Source organism: Musa acuminata, chromosome BXJ1-9 (genome assembly GCF_036884655.1).
Source record: "Musa acuminata AAA Group cultivar baxijiao chromosome BXJ1-9, Cavendish_Baxijiao_AAA, whole genome shotgun sequence".
Classification (NCBI taxonomy): Eukaryota; Viridiplantae; Streptophyta; class Magnoliopsida; order Zingiberales; family Musaceae; genus Musa; species Musa acuminata.
The window spans coordinates 48568714-48588581 of NC_088335.1; the positions used below are offsets into that span (position 1 = coordinate 48568714).

The window sequence follows — 19868 nt, forward strand, 5'->3', positions numbered from 1 at the left end:
AAGATAAAATCTTATAATCATAAGACTTGATTAGTGACATTAAACCATACCATAAAATCAGTTTTTACTATTGATAATATAATTTATACTTTACTATTCTTCTAAATTACCGCCTCAGACTAATGTAAACATAAATTGTATTCCAACACCCTTGCATCCAAAACAACAAAGATATAATAAGATGGAAGATACTGTGTTATACTAAAGCCTTCATGGTGTCAATCTACTATTCTTCACGTTGGTATGCTGTGTTGTTGTTCATGCACGTTGTTGCTCTATCATGCTGCGAATTTTGCTTAACATGTTGGTAGCTGCAGCTAAACGTGCTTCACAGGGACTGCTCATCGAATCTCCGTGCGCATTCATCTCAAAATCAATCCCCTTGACGGTCACGCTGGCCTGAAAGTATCCTGCAACAAAAATTGCTCGTGATTAGCAACCAAGGAAAGCTTTCAACATTTCTGCTTTTACAAGGACAATATTTCGGAAGCCACGATGCATGGTTTGTGGCAATGTTCCCTAAGAAAATTATGTAGGGTAAGTATTCCTGAAGCCTTCTAGATACTAATGAAACAGAACATTAGAAAAAAAACTCTCTAGCTTATAGAAGGCAATTATAGACGACGAGTTATGGTTCTATCTATGTACCATAGTTTTCTGAAATGGGTTAATGCGGTCAGTCAGTTTATGGCAGCATTTGAAATAACAGATGAAGAGAACAGTGTGTCCTACCGTCAGCAGTCGACGGAAGCACGGTGTATCTCGGCAGAATCCAACCATTCTCACAACACATATCATCGAGTTCCTGCAAAACACAAATATCATTTGTCCAATAGAAAAAGAGAAAAACAAAAAAGCTATCCCATAAATGCATAATATTGCTTGCCTGAGATGAGCTTTTTGATCTAAGAATTGCTTCCGATAATCTCTTGACTTTGATCTCTTGCGGATATCCTCTTACATCAGAACATAGAGCATTACATGCTTCAATCATCGACTCGACTTTTGATTTCATGCTTCCTTGCCCTTTTTCGGATTATTAATAAACATAAATTAGAGTACTCTGCTACAGAAAACTGCTTTCAACTGAAATATACAATTGACTGCCTATGTGTTTCGGCATTACCCAATCAGTAACTATTATTAAATTAAATTAATAAACTAAACAGATATGTTGCCTGTGTAGTAAGAAAGTCAATTTTTACCGTTCACTATCGCTTGGATGTTCATTTCGCAATGAGCAATTTCGTCTTCTAAACAACGTTGTTGTTGAACCTATGAAAAAGCAAATTTATTAGTAATAACCACAAGAGTACAGAGAAAAGGATATGATATGATAATAACATAAAAGTCTGATACCAGATCATTTCGTCTTTTTATAAGAATTCTTAATGAAGCTTGAAGAAGATCATTTCTCTTTGAAGCCATAAAAAAATTAAATTCATCATAATTCTCAGATGTATGCTGAACTGGGAAGAGTGGTAGAAAAGAGGGAGATGCTGCATCTTGGGAAGTAAGATGTACGCTTTTCCTGCCAAAAGTTTCCCCATCATTGCTTTTGGTGATACGTGGCTTCTTTGATGAATTGAGCATGTCCGCCTATCAAGGGCCAGAAAGAGATTTTAGATTGATATGGCTGGATAAAATATATACTAAATGTCACAAATAGAGTATTGTCACTGAAACACCATCACATATTCGTTCACAATACCAGAAGCTGCAAATTAATTTCACCAAAACTAGTATCTCAATTTGCTGAAAGCCAAAATTCTATTACAAGCAAGTTTATTATAGCCATAAAAAATTAAGTGTGATATGATAAATTTATGTAAACTAAAATCAAACAACATACTGCTCGATAAAATAATAAAATATGCAAATGAAAAGCGATGGAACTCCTAAACGATTCTCGATCAAAGATATGAAAATAGATTTGGAGGAGAAAAATAAAGATCATACCTGCTCAGTACAGCCATTGCTAGGGTCATTTCTAGGATGCAAACTGCTGCTCTTTTTGCTTGTTAATTCATTTGCAGTTTTGCCTATGTTGTTATTACTTGTGGCCACAATTTGTTCAACCTGGCCAAAAGTTTGCCCTTCATTGCTTTTGGTGATGTGTGGCTTCTTTACCGAATTGAGCATGTCAGCCTATCAAGGGCCAGCAGAGATTTTAGATTGATATAGCTGGATAAAATATACATATTAAATGTCACAAATAGAGAGGGATAACAGTCATAATAGATAAATTTACTCCACGGTTCCCTGATTGAGTACTCACCCACTCTTGCTTTTCAGTGTTATTCTCTAGAACAAAGTTATGCTGGCCTTCTCTTTAATTGGTTCATACTTCATACTTCATAGATGCATCTCTTAAGAGTTTATAACTGAACAACATTATAATGGCAGTAACATATTTAATATAGTTTATGACCCTATTGTTGCAAAGAAGTCTAAGAGGACTAGGTCATCTTTGCTTTCTTTTGATGATGCATGTTGAATTCGCTAAACGGAATAAGACACTATAGTTTCAAGTTTTCAATTTACTAAACATTATCAAAGTTCATTTCCTCTTATTCTTATAAGAGAAGCCAAACCATCTTTTTTGTCTAGTGCATAAAGATGGACCCAAGTAACTTATCACCTTCTTTCTTCACTACTCTAATTAAACTTGATTTCATTTAGTGAAGACAAACATCTCCAACAAGGGTCCTCCGACACCTCATTTAACTGTACTATGTGAGTGGATGAAGAAAGGCAGGACGGCACAACGGTATATCTGGGATACCACAAATAGGCCTTATATGGAGCACCTTTTTTATAATCGTGACACAAGTACAACTTGGCAACAAGCATCTACAACAGCTTGTTCTTCCAAATGAAAGGAAGAAACAGGGAAAAGTAAAAAAAAAAGAAATTTAAGGGACAGAAAGAATGAAAAGGAATGATAACAGAGATAGAAACAAAAGCAAATAAAATGTAAATATCCAGGAGTAAAAGCAAATGGCTGAATTCAGATGGTACACAAAACGTTCATGATGAGCCACACACAGAGCTCCTATCACTGCCCCAACGATTTACTCCAACTGTTAAATCTTTCCAAGTTTCAATGTGTAGCTCAATTTGCAAACTTAAAGTTGGAGTAAATATTTTACTCCAACTTGCAAGTTTCAAAATTATTGGCATCACAATATTTACATTTGCAAGTTTACTCCAACTGTTAATCTTTCCAAGTTCATGAAGGAGTATGTGACCGTTGTGACCAATTATTGGCATCAAAATGTATAGCTCAATAGTTCATTTTTATTTTTTATTATTTTATTCGCTAATACCACAAGATAGTAGCTGATGGACCATCCAGTATAAAGCTACCATATTGGTTTGTTATGTAACTGAAGCTAATATCAGGATGAATTTTTAATCCTTGTCGACAACCATAACATAACAACGTAAAGAGAGAAAATAAAACTAGTGAATGTTCACAACGGTCACCATGTATCAGAAGTTAGTTTGTAAAACTACTGTTACCACAGTACTCAAAGTGTATATCTGAAACACCATCACATGCTCCTTCGCAATACCAGAAGCTGCCAATTAATTTCACCGAAACTAGTATCTCAATTTGCTGAAAGCCAAAATTCTATTCTAGCAAGTTTATTATAGCCATAAAAAATTAATTGTTATATGATAAAATCAAGTAAACAAAGATCAAACAATATTGTTTGTTAAAATAATAAAATATGCAAATGAAAAGGCAATGGAACTTATATAAACAATTCCCAATCAAAGATACAAAAATAGATTTGGAGGAGAAAATAAAGATCATACCTTCTCAGTACAGCCATTGCTAGGGCCATTTGTAGGATGCAAACTACTGCACTTTTTGTTTGTTACTTCATTTGCAGCTTTACTGATATTGTTACTACTTGTGTCCACAATTTGTTCAACCTGGCCAGACAAGTTGTTCATTTCATGAGATTCCACTGTAAGTACCCTGTCTGACCGCAATGAACACTCACTGACTTCAGGCAGGTGCCTGGGCAAATCCAAAAACTCAGCATGAGGTGCTTCCCTGTTCAGTAAAGCTGATGTTATAGCAAAAGTCGAACCAAGATGTCATGTTCCTTAGTGACCTGGGTTTAAGGTGGCATTCAATTAGATAAATAGTTACATACCTGGACAGCCAGTTAGACAATATATTAACATACGGCAACAAATGATAGTATTCAACAGCCGATGTCACTTCAGGAATTAAACCAGTCACGATGAGAGGCCCACTCAAGCTATAAAAGTCAAATCAATATTAGCCTCCGAAGTTAGGTAATTAAACAGGGTCAGAGACTCAGAATATTACTTAATCCAAGGCTTGGCATTTTTTTGTGAAGACATGCATAACATAAACATCACATGTTTAATAACAAGAACACAAAAGTGTAGTTGTCAAATATAAACCTACATATAATTATCATGCTAGCATACCTGGTCAATACATCTTTAATAGAAAATTCCACAAGTCCGTCAGTCACCACTTCCATTGAAATCATTACATATAACCTAATAGTTGTCTTCTCCTGAGTTAATGAGTAAGTCAGATGACGTTCTAGAATAGAGAACTTTGAGCAGCTAATACCTGTTCCAGTGTAGAAAATTTTCTTTTTGATATGAGAATAAAAGAAAAAAAGCAATGAGAAACTGAACTCCATTTGTAATTAAGGCTCTGATACATCAGGCATAAATACACTAGTCTAGTGATGAGAAATCAGTTAACAGAGGTAACTGTACATAAAATCAGAGCAAGTGCAACATGTGAGACAGACATACAAAATATTGGTAGCATTCAAAAAATATTTCAGTACCAAGCAGGTTTTTAGAAAACAGTTTTGCATAGAGGAGACTAGACTGACAAATGACGATCAGGACAAACTTGGAGTTCCCTTTAATCAAGAGCAATATGTTATCTACCTGTCTATGCCATACGTACCTCAAACTACCCATGTGATGATTGGAACATGGGTAGAAAGAAGGCATTGTTTAAATGCACCAAAACCTACAAAAGCACCATGGGCATACAATTTGGTATATTTTGATGAAAAAGTAATAGAGAAATTAGATCTGAAGGTGGCACCATTAACTGGAATTTTGTACTACTATGATTTCCAGTCTCAAATAGGTATGAAAATGAATGAATAGTTACAACTACAAGCAAGAGACTTATTCCCACTAGTACGTGAAATACCAATACTGGAACTCTACAAGAGTTAGCATTTAAGCTAACTCCAAATGTCCTTTACCTGCAAACAAGTGCTACCAAAGGCACACATCAGATGTGAGACTCACTGGGATCAGTTCTGAAATGCCCCTTAGGCACATTGTGAATGATCTTTTTCAGAAGACTCAAGCCTAAATGTTTATTTCTTCCTTAATTAGCTATTATAATATCTGTGTGATGGAAGAAATCATAACAGTTACTTCCTTTCAGTAGTAAAAGTTCAGTTCTATAAAAAAAACAAAAAGACCAACCAGGATTGTTTCGGTATATTGGTTCATAACTTCTTCATCATCCTATCCATTCTTATTTGCTTGTTTATAACTTGATTTAATATATTGTTAACCTTAATATATGCTGATTAGCTATTTTTCCTCACCACCTGCATTGTTTTTTAGACATTCTATCCTTTGAACTATTGACAAATAATAGATCTTATTATCATACATCATATATCAATTATTGTATCTTAAATCTTAATAATAAATTTCTTTAAATTATTACATGATTTCGTAGGTGCTTGTGTTGTATGCATCTCATGGCTAGACGCCATAGATGCTGGCACCTCAATTCACCCTGAAACTTGAACAACTTTGCTACTACTATGGTTTTCTTTGTTTCTACAACCGACAGGTATGTCATACTACTATGGTTTCCTTTCTTCTGTATAAGGCAACTCCTTTAGGGGATTTACTATGTATCCATCAATTTAAGACATCAATAAAGAAAATCTTTCACAAGGTTAGCAATTTCAATTTGTACTAGTATACTGAGCCTTGCTCGGTATGATACATACCGAGGCATACCGATGGTACACCAGGGCGTACTGAGCGATACACTTAAAATAGCTGAAATTGATCATATAGGCACAAGTCATACCTATACTTATACACCTAAATCAGGGTGTACCAGTACATGTCGGTAACGGTTGATTTACTGATACATGTCGGTAATAGTCGAAATCGACCGTTATCGCCCGGTACAAGTCGGTAACAGTCAGATTTCAATCATTACTGCCTGGTACAAGTCGGTAACAGTCAGATTTCATTCATTACCGCCTGATACAACTTGTATCGCCTGATATGGGGTCAAAACTTTGGTATCGCCCGGTAGTGGGATGTCCACATGCTAGGAGGTTCTCGGACCGATACGTGCCGTCCGTACCCGGTGGCACACATCGAAATTAAAATCCTTGAACCTTCACTCAAGACACAACTAGATTCACCCTACAATAGTCAAATAAATATCAATTTTTACATCAACTACAATAACCCACTAATGCACCAAGAAAGCACGAGTTATTGACTGGATAACAAAGTCAAAAGCAAGTAAATAACAAGAATCAAAATTTTTAATTGTTACCCAGAATAAAGGTCAAGTGTTATGCAAAACTACTCAAGACAACAAACTTTTTGCCATCATTAAGCCCATGATAAAATTTTTCATAATATGATTAGTAATATTTATATTATTATATGATATATTAATACATTAAAATAAAATAAAACAAACATATAATATAATATATTGAAAAACATAAAATTAGTAAAAATCTGTGGAAGTGGAATAAACCACTGATTTTAGTTAATCATATCCTACTCATCCATTTATATCAAATTAAACATCAGCTTCAAGCTATGAAATATATAGTAACAGTATGACAACATGTACATTAGCAATTTAAATGCCCGGATGCAACTGCTACTTAAGATATTCACAATTGTGTCTTCAGTATATAATCAACATTACATAAATAAAAATGCAACAGATATTTTAAAAATATGGTGATATACAGATGTTAGCACCTGTCTTTTGCTCCATAACAGAAAATGCAAGCTGCTGAAGTGAATCTTCATTTTCCAATAATCCATCTGAATAGTCACAAGAGAAACTTTTGTTTTTGGATGCATGTTTTTTCATCTTTCTGCTATTCACTAAAGCAATTGGTTTTTTAATTTCTTTCTCCACCAAAGACCAGACCCCCTGCGTCATAGAGCCAAAGTCAAGGAAACATTTTTCCTTGGAAGCATCTACAAGAAATACAGCAACCCGAGAAACCAGCCATCCGTCCATATTTGGAGCATTTTTTAATGCATCTAAGGTTTTAGAAATATTGCAGGCATCCATGATCTTCTTTTCCATAACTGAGAGCTGTTGGTCCAAATCTTGTAGTTCCTCAGCATTCTTGTGCATAACATTCATGTAAGTAAGAAGAATTGGTTTAGCTATGGTAGCTACTTTGCAAAAAGCTTCAAAACAAAGAAACTCAAGCCGTGGAAATTGCTTCCGGTGATAATAGTTGTAAAGAAGCACAACTGTATGCATCTGCATCGTAGCACAATTTAATGTCAAAAGAATACGCCATAAAAGAAATTCTCAGGCAGAAGAACATTGAGATGTGAGAATAAGACAAAGTGAGACAGCAAATAAATTAATAACCAGTCAATCAACGAAGCTTTGCTGCACTAAAGGCTTAATCTTTAGCCATATCTGACTTTGCAAATATGGGGAGAAATTAGCCATATGTAAAGTGGTGTCATACTCAAATACTATCGTTGTTGTCAAACATTGGTAACATATGTTACATGATGAAAGTCTCCAGTATAAATTTGCTAAAATTAACTATTTCGAACATATAAATGGAAAAAGGCTTCTTAGTTGGGAACTCACATGCACTGGCCAACCAAGAGAACATGAGACAAACATATTCTGTATTCAAAGAAATTAGGTATAATATCCCCATTCTTATAAAAAAAAGTAACTTTAAATGCATTAATCATTTATATCTCCAGCTAGTTATAAACTTGAACTAGAATATTGTATTAACACATCTATTTCTAGGTGAGTTGACCAACCATTTATATCTTCAGCCAGTTATAAACTTGAAAAGAACACTGCAAGAAGACAATTTTGTTTCTCAAGTTTACTCACCATTGAAAGAGCAACAGTATGGACAAGTGCATGACCTTGTTCTTGTATTTCATAATAGTGAATGGCTTATATCCAAGCTAGTAGGGATATGCTTTGGGTCATTTTGTATAATGCACTCCATCTCTTATATTTTAGTTTCACTGTTATGGGAAGAAAGATATTTCGTAAAAAAAATTAATTTATTATGGAATAAGAAGGTAAAATAATTTTTTACATGTGTTATTTTATATCAATTTTCTAAATTTATCTTTTGTTTTCACTATTTTGTGGGTGTTTTGTTTCTAAAATTATTTTCTAGGCTAATCCCAATCACACTGATCTAATCAAGGAAATCCTGTCAATCCTAAGCATATCATCCTCAGTGAGACCTGATTTCGGTCCAGTGAACTTTGGCTTTTTCTTGCACACGGCATAATTTTACCATAGTCTATCACTAAGGATCAACCATTGTCTATTATCAGCGCAGCCAAGTAAATGACGCTTATACCAATATGTTATCATTTCATCTACCATTGTCTATAATTAGGGGGTCAACCATTTCCATCATTAAGGCATCGATTAAATGAGGCTTCTACTGATACGGGGTCTGAAAAGCATCAATGAACAAAACCTCTACAAGTCGAAAGGTTATTTTATGACTCAAACCCTGATTATCCAATAGCAATTTTTAACTGTGGTGTTGTGGCTCACCATTTATTTCTAGTTCAGAAAAAACTGTAAAATGAGTTGATGTGTCAATTTATCACTTATGTCTTTGAAAATTGCAAGTGGGGCTTACTTATGTGCCCGCCTCTATTTTTACTCTATCTTCCTCTATTTTCAATCCATAAATTGGACACCACTAATTTATTTTGTGGAATCAAGTTTTCTTCAATCAAGCTTCACATATACCTTTGCATGATTAACCAACAATCATTGTGAGATCCTAACAACAAGAGACCTTATTTTATAATCATTTTGACCCAGCTATATCTAAAAACAATTCATGTCCGCCTCTTTCCTGAAGTATAAGCTGGCAACTCTAAGATCATAAAACAACAGAAAAGGCTAACTGAACTGAATTTTCTCACAGTAACCATATACTGATTAGAAAAGCATGTGTTGGTTAAGTGGTGATGAACAAGTTCAAGGATTTGCTCCAGGATAGTGGATGATAGAAACAAAAAGTAAGTAAAATGTTGGAAAGCTAACTTACAATCATGAAGCACAACCAGATAATGAAATCATCAATCATATGCTTAAGGAGGAGGTAAAATGATTTTGTAATTTTCAGCATTAAAGCATATTCCTTATGAGTGATATTTGTCTATCCATGTTTCTTGGTTGTTTTGGTTTTCTACTTTTTACTTCAGATACTATTTATAATTTGATATAACGATGGATTTTTACACCACATATGCTATATTCAGTACATCCAATGTTTCAAACGGTTGGACATATCTTATGGTGAGAAGAACCTATTAGACATAGGTCACGCCACTACATTGTCGGGGAAAAGTATACATGTACATGAAAATGTTCCTGGATTGCCAAAATCATGGTTTCCTGGTGATATTTGTCTATCCAAGTTTCTTGGTTGTTTTGGTTTTCTACTTTTTCCTTCAGATACTTTTTATAATTTGATATAACGATGGATTTTTACACCACATATGCTATATTCAGTACATCCAATATTCCAAACGGTTGGACATATCTTATGGTGAGAAGAACCTATTAGACATAGGTCACGCCACTACATTGTCGGGGAAAAGTATACATGTACATGAAAATGTTCCTGGATTGCCAAAATCAGGGTTTCCTAGTGAGATGACTCCGTACAGCGCACTACAAGGCTTCTCATTAGTGACAAAGATATTTGGTTCTCCTCCTTCAGGAATCAACCAAGAAGACAAGAAGATCAAATATTGAGTAATGGCATGCCTGTTTGGCGACGGAGTTCTGCTGGTCGATCGTCGGTGGCTCCGCCGAAGAAACCCTCGCGGGGAGGAGGGGCTCGACGAGGTGCTCGATTAGGGCTTGCACCACGTCGTCCATCGGCACCACAGCTGGTGCGGGTTGTTGCGCAACCGGCGTTCCTCTTGCCGCCATCAGGTGAGGGGAAGGGGAAGGGGAAGGAATATTTAGGGTTAGGGTTGTACCGGGAGTTTCGAGTTTGGCGTCGATCGCTGCAATGAGTTCTTCCCAAAGAAGAAAAGCGCGAAGAACCTCACGCGACTGCTTCGACTCTTCGTTTCCAAATGGGGGGTTATATAGTCCCGGTAATGGTATGATGATGCGAATATAATTGAGTACCCGATCCAAAACCCGAAATGACTCGAATTGAATCCGATAAGATTCCCATCATCAAAATCCAAACCCGAAATGACGTGGATTCTCAGTTTGGATCTGTGAATTTGTCGGATTCGGATATAAATCCTACATGGGTCCGATCCGATGAGATACTAGGGAGGAGGCAGGAAGGTCCCACGTTATCTGGCGGAGCCCGCCACGAAAGCCGCATCGTTTCAGGTTCATTGAACCTGTCGCTTCACCCTTCACCTCCGGCATTCCATCCCATGAACCCAGACACCGCCGGAACATTGCTCTTCCTTTGTGGGCAGGTGAATCCATCGAATACCCCCCACCCGAGTTCAATGCATCCCCAGCTCTCCGATGCATATATAAGCGTATGGAACATGCTCCCCTTTCATCCACGTACGCCTCCATCTTCATCTGTCTGGAACTGGGATTGGATCACCTGCTCCTTCTCTCCCTCTTCTCTCTGTACGTGCTCATGGGAAGTCCGACGCAGGAGGCGTGTCTTGTGATGGGGATCGCCGCCGTGGGGTTGGTTTACATGGTGCTGATGGTGATCGAAGCGGTGGGGAGTAGCAGGGCGGCGCTGCTGCTCCCGGACCACTGCTGCTTCCCCACGCAGCATCTTATGACCATGGACGGTGTCGGAGGAGCATCGCCGGCGTGCAATGGCGATGGTAATCACGTAGGAGGTTTTGCGTTGAGATTATGATGTCGGTTGCTTTGTTCTTGTCCATGCCTTCATTCTGGTGGAAAGAACGATGAGAATTGGAGTCTCGATGTAATCGTTGTCGGCTCTGCTGATTGTTGAGGTGGACACTGTAAATAACGAGCGGAGATTTAGATTGTGGATAGCATTTCTGACAAATATATGTGAATCTTTCATTTGCTAATCTCTACAACAAGTTATTCCGGAGATTGTAAACATCTTGTTGCAGTCTTATGTGTGTGAGACTCAAACACAGGCATGGATGATATACCACCACAAGTGTTGCCTCCATTTATATGAGCTCACTAAGATAACATATTCAATTGCTGTCTACCTGTCATTCTTCTTTTTCTCCTGTAATTTTCTGACCAAGGAGGAGGCAACAGAGAAGAGAGAACAGCAGTTGATGGCAGAAATTGATACTTATTCAGTACTGGTGGTTCTGTTCATGATGCCCAGTAGATTTCTTGCGCTTGAGGAATCACCAATTTTTTCGCTGGAACATATCGAAGAACACAAGATACTGTATGCTACCGGAAAGATAGCAACATATAACAAGAACAGAAAGCCTGTACATCTCTTCTACGAAGGGAGGCAAAGGGAAAATGCCACATTACCCTTGAGGAGAAGATAAAGAAATTTAAACAAACAAAAGCAAAGAGAAGATACAGAAGCATGTTTACATGACAATGGACCGAGAACATTAGCACCGGTATACCGAAAAACTCGTGTTCTTCCATATCGAACTCAGTGTCCGCCTGAACTTCTTCGATCTTGACTTACAGAGTGTCTTGGACTCTACAATCGTCTCACGACCACCATTCTTCTCGACCTGTTGTGGCTGCTGCTTCAGGGGGGAAGGCTCTTGCTGGCGCTGCTCCCGGAACAGCTTCAACAACTTCTCGGCCTTCTCCTTACCTTTGGTTGTTCCGTTCACCGATATTGATATTAGTGATGGTATCACCCCCTCTTGCAAGACCATCTGGCTGCATCTCTCATCATCACTGCACAGCATCAATAGGCAACACACAACCTGCTCTTGTTCTGCAGGCTCACCAAAGTCCAAGACCCCCGCAAGACCACAGAAAATGCTTGGGGCCGACATGATTTCCTTCCTTCCTGCTTGGCTTGCTGCTAAGTTTATCAAGATGGCCAGAGCCTTTTCGGCCAACATTACGCCTTCAGACGCAGAAGGAAATGCAAGGAAAGGATGGAGACTGTTAATGATATCTGATGATACGAGGGAAGGGATGTTGGGCGTATGTGTGGAGAGGTTGTACAAGGTGTAGAGGGCATCATACTCGCAGGAGCTTCTTTCAATGTTGTGATCTCGTAGAAGCTGGATCAAGAAAGGAACAGCCATACTTGAGCCAATAAGAGGCTTGGCTTCGTCGAGACAGGACAGGCTGAGGTACAGGGCAACTACACACTTGTACATTTCTGAATTTGAGAACATCTGCTCCAGCAATGGTATCAGTCCTGCTGCTATCATCATTCCCTTGTTCCTGATAGAAGAAGATTTGTCATGAGAGTTTACAGTGACTAAAATAGCCAAAATAGTTGATAATGAAGTATGTGGCATATATGCAGTAATTGATGTGCAAAGTTAAGGCTGTGTTGGACTGATAACCAAGGGAATGAACAGGTATAACATTGGTGTTGAATGCCAAATACAAAAGGCACCAACTGCAAAATCCTATCTATCATGAACACTGATAGCGGAATGCAAACTATCATGAGATCTAATACCTATTACTGTTGACCATAAGGTTGAAAAGGGCCATTGCACCAGCTTCTTGAGCCTTCTCATCACCATTGTGGACAGCCATCCTCAAAAACTGTATAAGCACTTCCACAGCCCCATTAGTACCCATAAAGATCCTTGCTTCTTCATCCTCCTTCAGCAGATTCGTGATCTGCTCAACTATTCTAAACTGTTTCTGAGCACTTTCAGCCTCATGGAGAGCTGACAGCAAGCTTCGATATCCGCAATTGTGGTAGTGGTTGTCTAAAGATTCAGCATCATTCTCTCTGAGCTCCTCTCGAATGCCACTCTCTTCCGGAGGAAGGACCTTGACGCATTTCAATTTGGAAGAGCTTGTACAGCCAAAAGAACTGGCGTCGATGGCTTGACATTTTGAGAAAGCCAACCACCAATAGTTGACATCCAGGGACTCTGGTGGACCATTTGGAATGGGAAATCCATTTCGTTCACACCAACTAACAATGAGTCGTTTAACACAATAATTTGGAGTTAAGCACAGATGGGATAGCTGCTGCTGGGTTTTCGGACAGGTACTATGGCCATCATTGAACCATTTCTCAATGCAGAGGCGCTCGTAGGTCTGTCCAGATGAAACAATGACAGGATCAAACATGAGCTGCAAGGAGATGGGGCACATGAATTCTTCAGGAGGGACTGGCATATTCCCAGAATTTCTTCCATTTTGTTTGAAATTGAAAGAGTGTGGCTTAGTTAGCTGTCTCTCGCATGTGTGATTATTCCTACATGGACTGGAGTCATCTTCAAATCCTTGTACGGTAGGAGAGCGTGGAGTTGATCCCTGAGAATCAGTATCATCTGCATGCTCATTTCTGAAAAGCTTTGAGTACTTTCTCGTGAGATGATACAAGTAAGATACGATAGATTCCTTCCGCTTGTCATCCTGAGCACGAGCACTCTCGATAAGTTTTTTGAGGGCTCTTCTTTCCGTAAGTGCTGCTCGGGAAGAAGTAATCCCCAACCTTGAAGCAGCTTGGTGGAAAAGTTCAAGCTCTTCACTGTCATTCAAGTTATTCTTAAATTTGCCCTCTTTCTGAAGCAACGAGATTACTTTTTCACCTGCCTGCTTCTCTGATTGATCCAATTCAAACACAGTTTCCTCCAGCCCACCAACAATTGCAATAATCTAGCATGACAAGAAAAGAATATAATCATTTAGCAAAATGAAACATACACAAGTAGAAATGAAATTGCACAATGTTAAGCACTTTTCTCTAAAAAAAGGTAGTCTCCTGATTTTACACACATTTAATCTGCCCTAGTTTTAATCTTTCAGTCAAGATATGCATATTCTGATACTAAAGCATTGTTGCTAACTATCACACATTGCATGATAGCTTCCTGACAACAGTAAAAGGACCGAGTTAATATTCAGTGAGCTCCAATGTTCACCAAAAGCATTGCATGTGCCTGAAGTTTGAGGAGTATAAAAAGGAAAAAAGAATAGCAGCTGCCAACTATTATTAGAACAACCAAAAATCAATTTTAAATGGTGGTAGAGGTGGAATGCTGCCTATCATTCACAGCTTTATCCAATTACAGAGGATTTCTCCATCAGTCAAAACTAAAATCAGGTTTATTTTATAAATGCAAAATCAACCTAGTGTCACTAAATCAGGCTAGCTTCATTTCCACATAAAAGAAACCGAGTGAAGATTCTAAGTGATTACTTTGTTGGCTCTCGCATAAGCTAACAAACCAAATGTTTAACTCAATTTTTTTAGTATATAAATTTCTTGATATAAAATCTAGTCAAAATTTTGACAATGAGACTGTCATACAATGATATGCAAATAACTGTAAATGCATACCTGACAACTAATAGGTTCTGGGACTATTTCTTCGACATGTCTAAGACTTTCTTGAAGCGCACATTTTGCCTTTTCAAACTTTGTTACAATTGAGTCTCCAGTTATTGCCTAAGACATCAACACATACATAATATAAACGATTCATAAAATAAAACAGTGCTATCAAACAGGATCTACCATAACAATCTTATTATGGATTGTTGGAAAATATCGCCTAAGACTTCATGATTCTATTTTCTCAAAGTAACAGCTGCGTGATAGGAAAGCTAAATTTTGACCAGGAAGAAGGAGAAAAAAAAAAGGAACCCAATTAATTAGATCAAATTCATTAGTTAGGCAAACATATAAGCAGCTTGTACAGTTTAAGGCTCCAAATGTGGCACAGATCCTTAGATATAGGATGTGATCATTCCTATTTCTTAAATGAATAATGTTTGAGTAGATTAAGGTCGTCAGAGAATTAGATCCTCTAACGAGTAACGACAAAGATAATCACTAATTCTAATCCATACAAATTTGTTCTGCCAATTTAACATGAAGTTATTGCCACAAGGAAAAAATGTTCAGTACAGAACATAACCTACAGGAGAAGTACATACTGTCGAAAAACAGGCTATCTTCATGTCAATTCCATATGGCCAAGATCAGCAGGGCGTACATAGCAGATGTGAAAAGAAAACTCACCAGGTAAAGCTTGCTACATTCTGAGCAATGCTGAAGTAGGCATTTGGCTTTCTCAAGAGCAACATGCAAGGAGCACAGTGCTTGGATGCCGGACTTACTTCTGGGTCTTGCTGCTTCTATTAACGGAAAGATCTCCAACACCTTACAAACAACTGCATGGAGCACCCTAAACATTCTTCCATGTACCTGCTTACACACAGAACAAGTCACTTACCTCGAGGAGAAAACAATTGTTCCAACTACACCATTTTCTGATATATATATAATTATATATATATGAACATACGAAGTTTAATCGCCAAATTTAAATTGAAATTAAGGGATATTCTCTTAATGTTCTTTGCAGAAAGTTAACAAAACGACATTAATTCGTTAACACGCCTTGTCTTGTAGGCATTGCAACAGAGTGTGTGAATCTTTGAAACCATGAAACCATCAAGAAAAGGAGTTTTCTCGCTCAAAAGAAGGGCAAGTAAAACAACAAACAAGAAGAATCAAGCAATCATGATATAAATCTTCTCTCGATTCGTGGTCTTTTGAGTCTCATTTTCGTTTAAAAGGAATCCCAAATTAGATGGCCTGAAAGCGGATTCAAAAGAATACCTTTGCGTCGCCAGCAACGAATAGATTCCCCTCGACCTCGGCCGCATCCATTATTCTCCCTCGACAGGGTGAATCAACTGATAGGGAGGGAAATGAAAAGAGTCAATAAGTTCAAACAAAGCCAACAAAGCTCTGAAGCATACCCCTCCCCTAAACCCCATCTTCTGACAAAGCCGAAAGCAAAAGCCTTCACGGAATAATACACGAGAACAGAAAGCTAGATCCAAATTCGACGACAAAAAAAGGCATTTTTCCAACTGGAAATAACCGGAGAACACGAGTTCCCGTGTCTCCGATGCTCCAGAATGAAATAAATCACCTAGAGAAACATTCACATCCCGTGAATCGATCAAAGACGTACCGAAAGAACAGCCACGTCCCAATCGCTAGCGCTGGAAACGATAATTCAGATGACAGGACGCATTCCGCGACAAGAAGATTGAGATCTCAGCGCCTCCACCTCGTTAATTAGGAAGAGGGTTCCTTCATTGAATGCACGAGGAGTGAGAGCAAAGCGAGACGCATTCCATCCACTATTCCTCTCTCTCGTCTCTCTCGTCTCTCTCTACTAATTAGGGGCAATTATTAGCACAATATTTGTAGATTAAACAACTCTACTCTCTCTCTTAACTAAATTAAACTCTCGATAGACCTTTAAGAACAACACTAGCTCATGTACCTTCACATCTACGAAATCTTATCGGGACCCACTAAATAATCCAACAATAAGACGGTACGTGAGACGGTAATATCGATAAAGGGTACGAAAAGAATATTGTCGTTTTACAACGTGGGGATGGCTTCAGCTGTGCTTTGCTTCTTCCAGGCAACATCCAGCGGCCGGAATCAATAATTGATTGCGGGATCCACCGATCGGACGGCTCCAATCAGCTCTCCTTTGTCCCCTCGTTCCGCGGCCTGCCGACCTCCTTGTCGTCTTGCGGAAGCAAAAGTACCCCTCGCAGTGGCTCTTGTATCATTAGTCTTCCGCTGATCCGATCGTTATTTACGCTAACTATATGGGTGTTTATGGAACACGGCTCTTTCCGCTGTCGGCTCTTCCGACCTACATGATCTGACACGTGGCAGCTTGTTCGTCGCTCGTTTTGGCGGGGATCATTCTTTCGGCGCTGGTAAACGCGGGGAGTTTTGACGATGATCGGACGGACGACAACTGCCCGATTCGTGACGGACGGTCGTGTGGCTATCCCGCAACGAAAAAAATAAAAAAAATTTACTACCTGCTTTGTCTTACTCGCCTTCCTACCTGCGTTGTGATTGGATACGTCCACGGCTTCCTCAAATCACGAGAGGGTAAAACGTGCCAAAACATCCACTCTTTACCGTCTTATCCGAAAAGGATAAGCAATCTGGACCGTTCATTGGACACCGCGCGGCAGTGGGCCCGCTCATCCGGATAAGCACCAGTGGTCGTCTCTTCTGGGTGTCGGAAGATTAGGTGCGTGTTTCGACGCCATAATTAAACATGGTTTATTATCTCACATGATATCATGCAATTATTGTGATATATATATATATATATATATATATATATATATATATATATATATATATATATATATATATATACAATAGAAAGTATGTATGACCTACAAAAAGAAGTGATGGTTGTGAAAGGACTTTGTTTGTGTCATCCACCACTATTCCTAAAACCTTGAGTTAGTAAGTAGCATACAAGTCCATTGATAGATTAATAGATGGATCAAAGCACATGATGACTTCTTAATTGGAAAGTGATCAAAGCACATAGATGGATCAAAACTTGTCTCCTTGACTTGGTCAATTACAATAATAAGCAATAAAAAATATATATTATTAATATATTAGAGATTAAAGTTTTGCTTTAGCGAGGATACCATGGGAAATAGATCACCCATCTTTATCTTCGTCTTATCCTTATCTCATTTTCCATTTAAACGAGGTATTAACGAAAAATTTATGGATTTTTCATATCCTCCTATTATATCATTTAAAGTTTTTTAAACAATGAGAATATCGAGAAAAGGGAGAGGAAAAAGTGAGTATGCGATGGGAAAAGAAAGAGAAAAAAGAGAAAAAAAATACTAAAAAATTATTATTAATGTTCACTATTTATTATTTACGATTGTTGATCATATGATGAATCATCATTTGCTAATAAAAAGATGAGGACCGATGAAGACAAAATAAAACAATCTTTTTTATTAGGAATTGAGTGCGTACTACTAGAGAAATTATTATTCTTGAACTAATAAATATTTTGTTTGATTCAATTGAACGAAATGATTCTTGATTGAATCGTAATCGATTCAATTAAGATTCATCTGGTCTAATTTAAATAACAAAAGTTTTAGGTGTATTAATATATCAAACAAAAGTATGGGAGTAGGGTGAGAAGTGTTCAATCCATCCGAGACTCATATTTATAAGGAGAATATAAAACGTCTTCGTACCTTACGACACCGTACTCACGTGTAATTGATATTCGTATATTTGTATTTGTCTCGATTATGTTGGTTGATATGGTCCAATAGCAAATGGAACATATGATGAGTAACGTGGCAAAGAAGTGATCCTCCACTTAGATACATTTGAATACTCTTTTTCATGTGATAGGAGCACCAACTCTTCTATCTTTATGCACATTTCATCTTCATTCATGAGGTAGCAGAACCATTAACTAAAGCCTCATGATATGCTTGTGTGTGTGTGTGTGTTTGCTTGGGAGAATCATTGGTGGTGTTGCCTTAGGTTAGGATGATCCATATGGAAGGAATACATGAGCATGGGAGGCATTAACTCTTGCATATTTAATTCATGCAACTCCAACATAGGGAATAGAAGGGTACCATGCAATGCAATGAAGCAACTTGGGTTGACTTTTCATTAAAAGATGCTTAAATATTATTTAATATAGCTCCTATCATCACCTTGGAATTTGTATTAGGTATGCTTATGACAATGATATTTAATATATGGCAAGAGAATTTTGTGATTGAAAAGCATTATCGGAATTCATGAGAATATTTAAAATCCTCAAAATTATATTACGGATACTCCTCGAAACACAATAATATTTGAAATCGAAATCAAGAGAGATTATTTATGAAATTATTGCTAATCCATCCAAAATTGGTGAATGAAGTAAGATTGGAGAGTAGGATACTATACATCTTTGGTCAAACTTTCACATGAAAATTAGACTTTTTAATGTAAGATCAATGTATATAGTTTCACATGAATAAACAGATTGATTGATGTCAAAGTCTTAAATTAAGGTCATAGAAAAGTAAACTTAGTTCTTGGCCTTATTAATATTATTCATTGTTAACTAAACCACTACTCAATTAATATTATTATTTATTTATTATTATATATATATATAATATATATATTTATTTATTTATGTGGGACAGTCTCATGTTCTCAAAAGAACTATGGAGTTACTTCAAAGATTAAAAGTTGGCGAGATAGTGCTTTAAGATTACCGCAGCCTTGTGTGGGGACCGTGGGTTTCGTGCAACACAAATCTCAAAGCAGAATCAACAATAAACCCCACTTAGCCGAAGCATAAGTTGACAGCGGATTTCGTGCAACACGAATCTTGAAGCTGAATCGCCTATAAACCCCACGAGTCGAAGCACAGCGGCCGACGGATATCCTGTAACACGACTCTCAAAGCATAAGTCCCCGCAAAGCCAAGCATAAGTGGCTAGGATATCGTGTAACACGAATCTCAAAGCAGATTTCCCTAACCATCAACCAAAGTCGATAAGGAGATATTTCCGC

At 37.7% G+C, this 19868-nt stretch overlaps 2 protein-coding genes across 3 annotated transcripts; both read right to left on the reverse strand.

Annotated features, from left to right (window-relative positions):
• Nucleotides 1-170: 170 nt before the first annotated feature.
• On the reverse strand, nucleotides 171-10282 carry LOC103999462 (uncharacterized). The gene is made up of 11 exons (XM_065084574.1): nucleotides 10115-10282; nucleotides 7069-7588; nucleotides 4477-4627; nucleotides 4131-4280; nucleotides 3826-4069; nucleotides 1960-2148; nucleotides 1360-1599; nucleotides 1206-1275; nucleotides 887-1026; nucleotides 733-805; nucleotides 171-410 (listed from the first exon to the last, which is right to left on the reverse strand). The coding sequence occupies exons 1-11, from the start codon at nucleotides 10280-10282 to the stop codon at nucleotides 259-261; spliced, it is 2097 nt and encodes a 698-aa protein (XP_064940646.1). The 3' UTR covers nucleotides 171-258.
• A 1437-nt stretch (nucleotides 10283-11719) lies between these two features.
• LOC103999361 (U-box domain-containing protein 45) lies at nucleotides 11720-16601 on the reverse strand. Of its 2 annotated transcripts, XM_009421105.3 has the most exons (6): nucleotides 16441-16601; nucleotides 16080-16156; nucleotides 15477-15662; nucleotides 14793-14900; nucleotides 12948-14107; nucleotides 11720-12703 (listed from the first exon to the last, which is right to left on the reverse strand). In XM_009421105.3, exons 2-6 carry the CDS (start codon nucleotides 16128-16130, stop codon nucleotides 11902-11904), a joined length of 2307 nt encoding a protein of 768 aa, XP_009419380.2. In that variant the 5' UTR covers nucleotides 16131-16156; nucleotides 16441-16601; the 3' UTR covers nucleotides 11720-11901. The 2 variants fall into 2 exon arrangements, with proteins under 2 accessions (XP_009419380.2, XP_009419381.2); XM_009421106.3 differs by lacking the exon at nucleotides 14793-14900.
• Between the last annotated feature and the right edge of the window lie 3267 nt (nucleotides 16602-19868).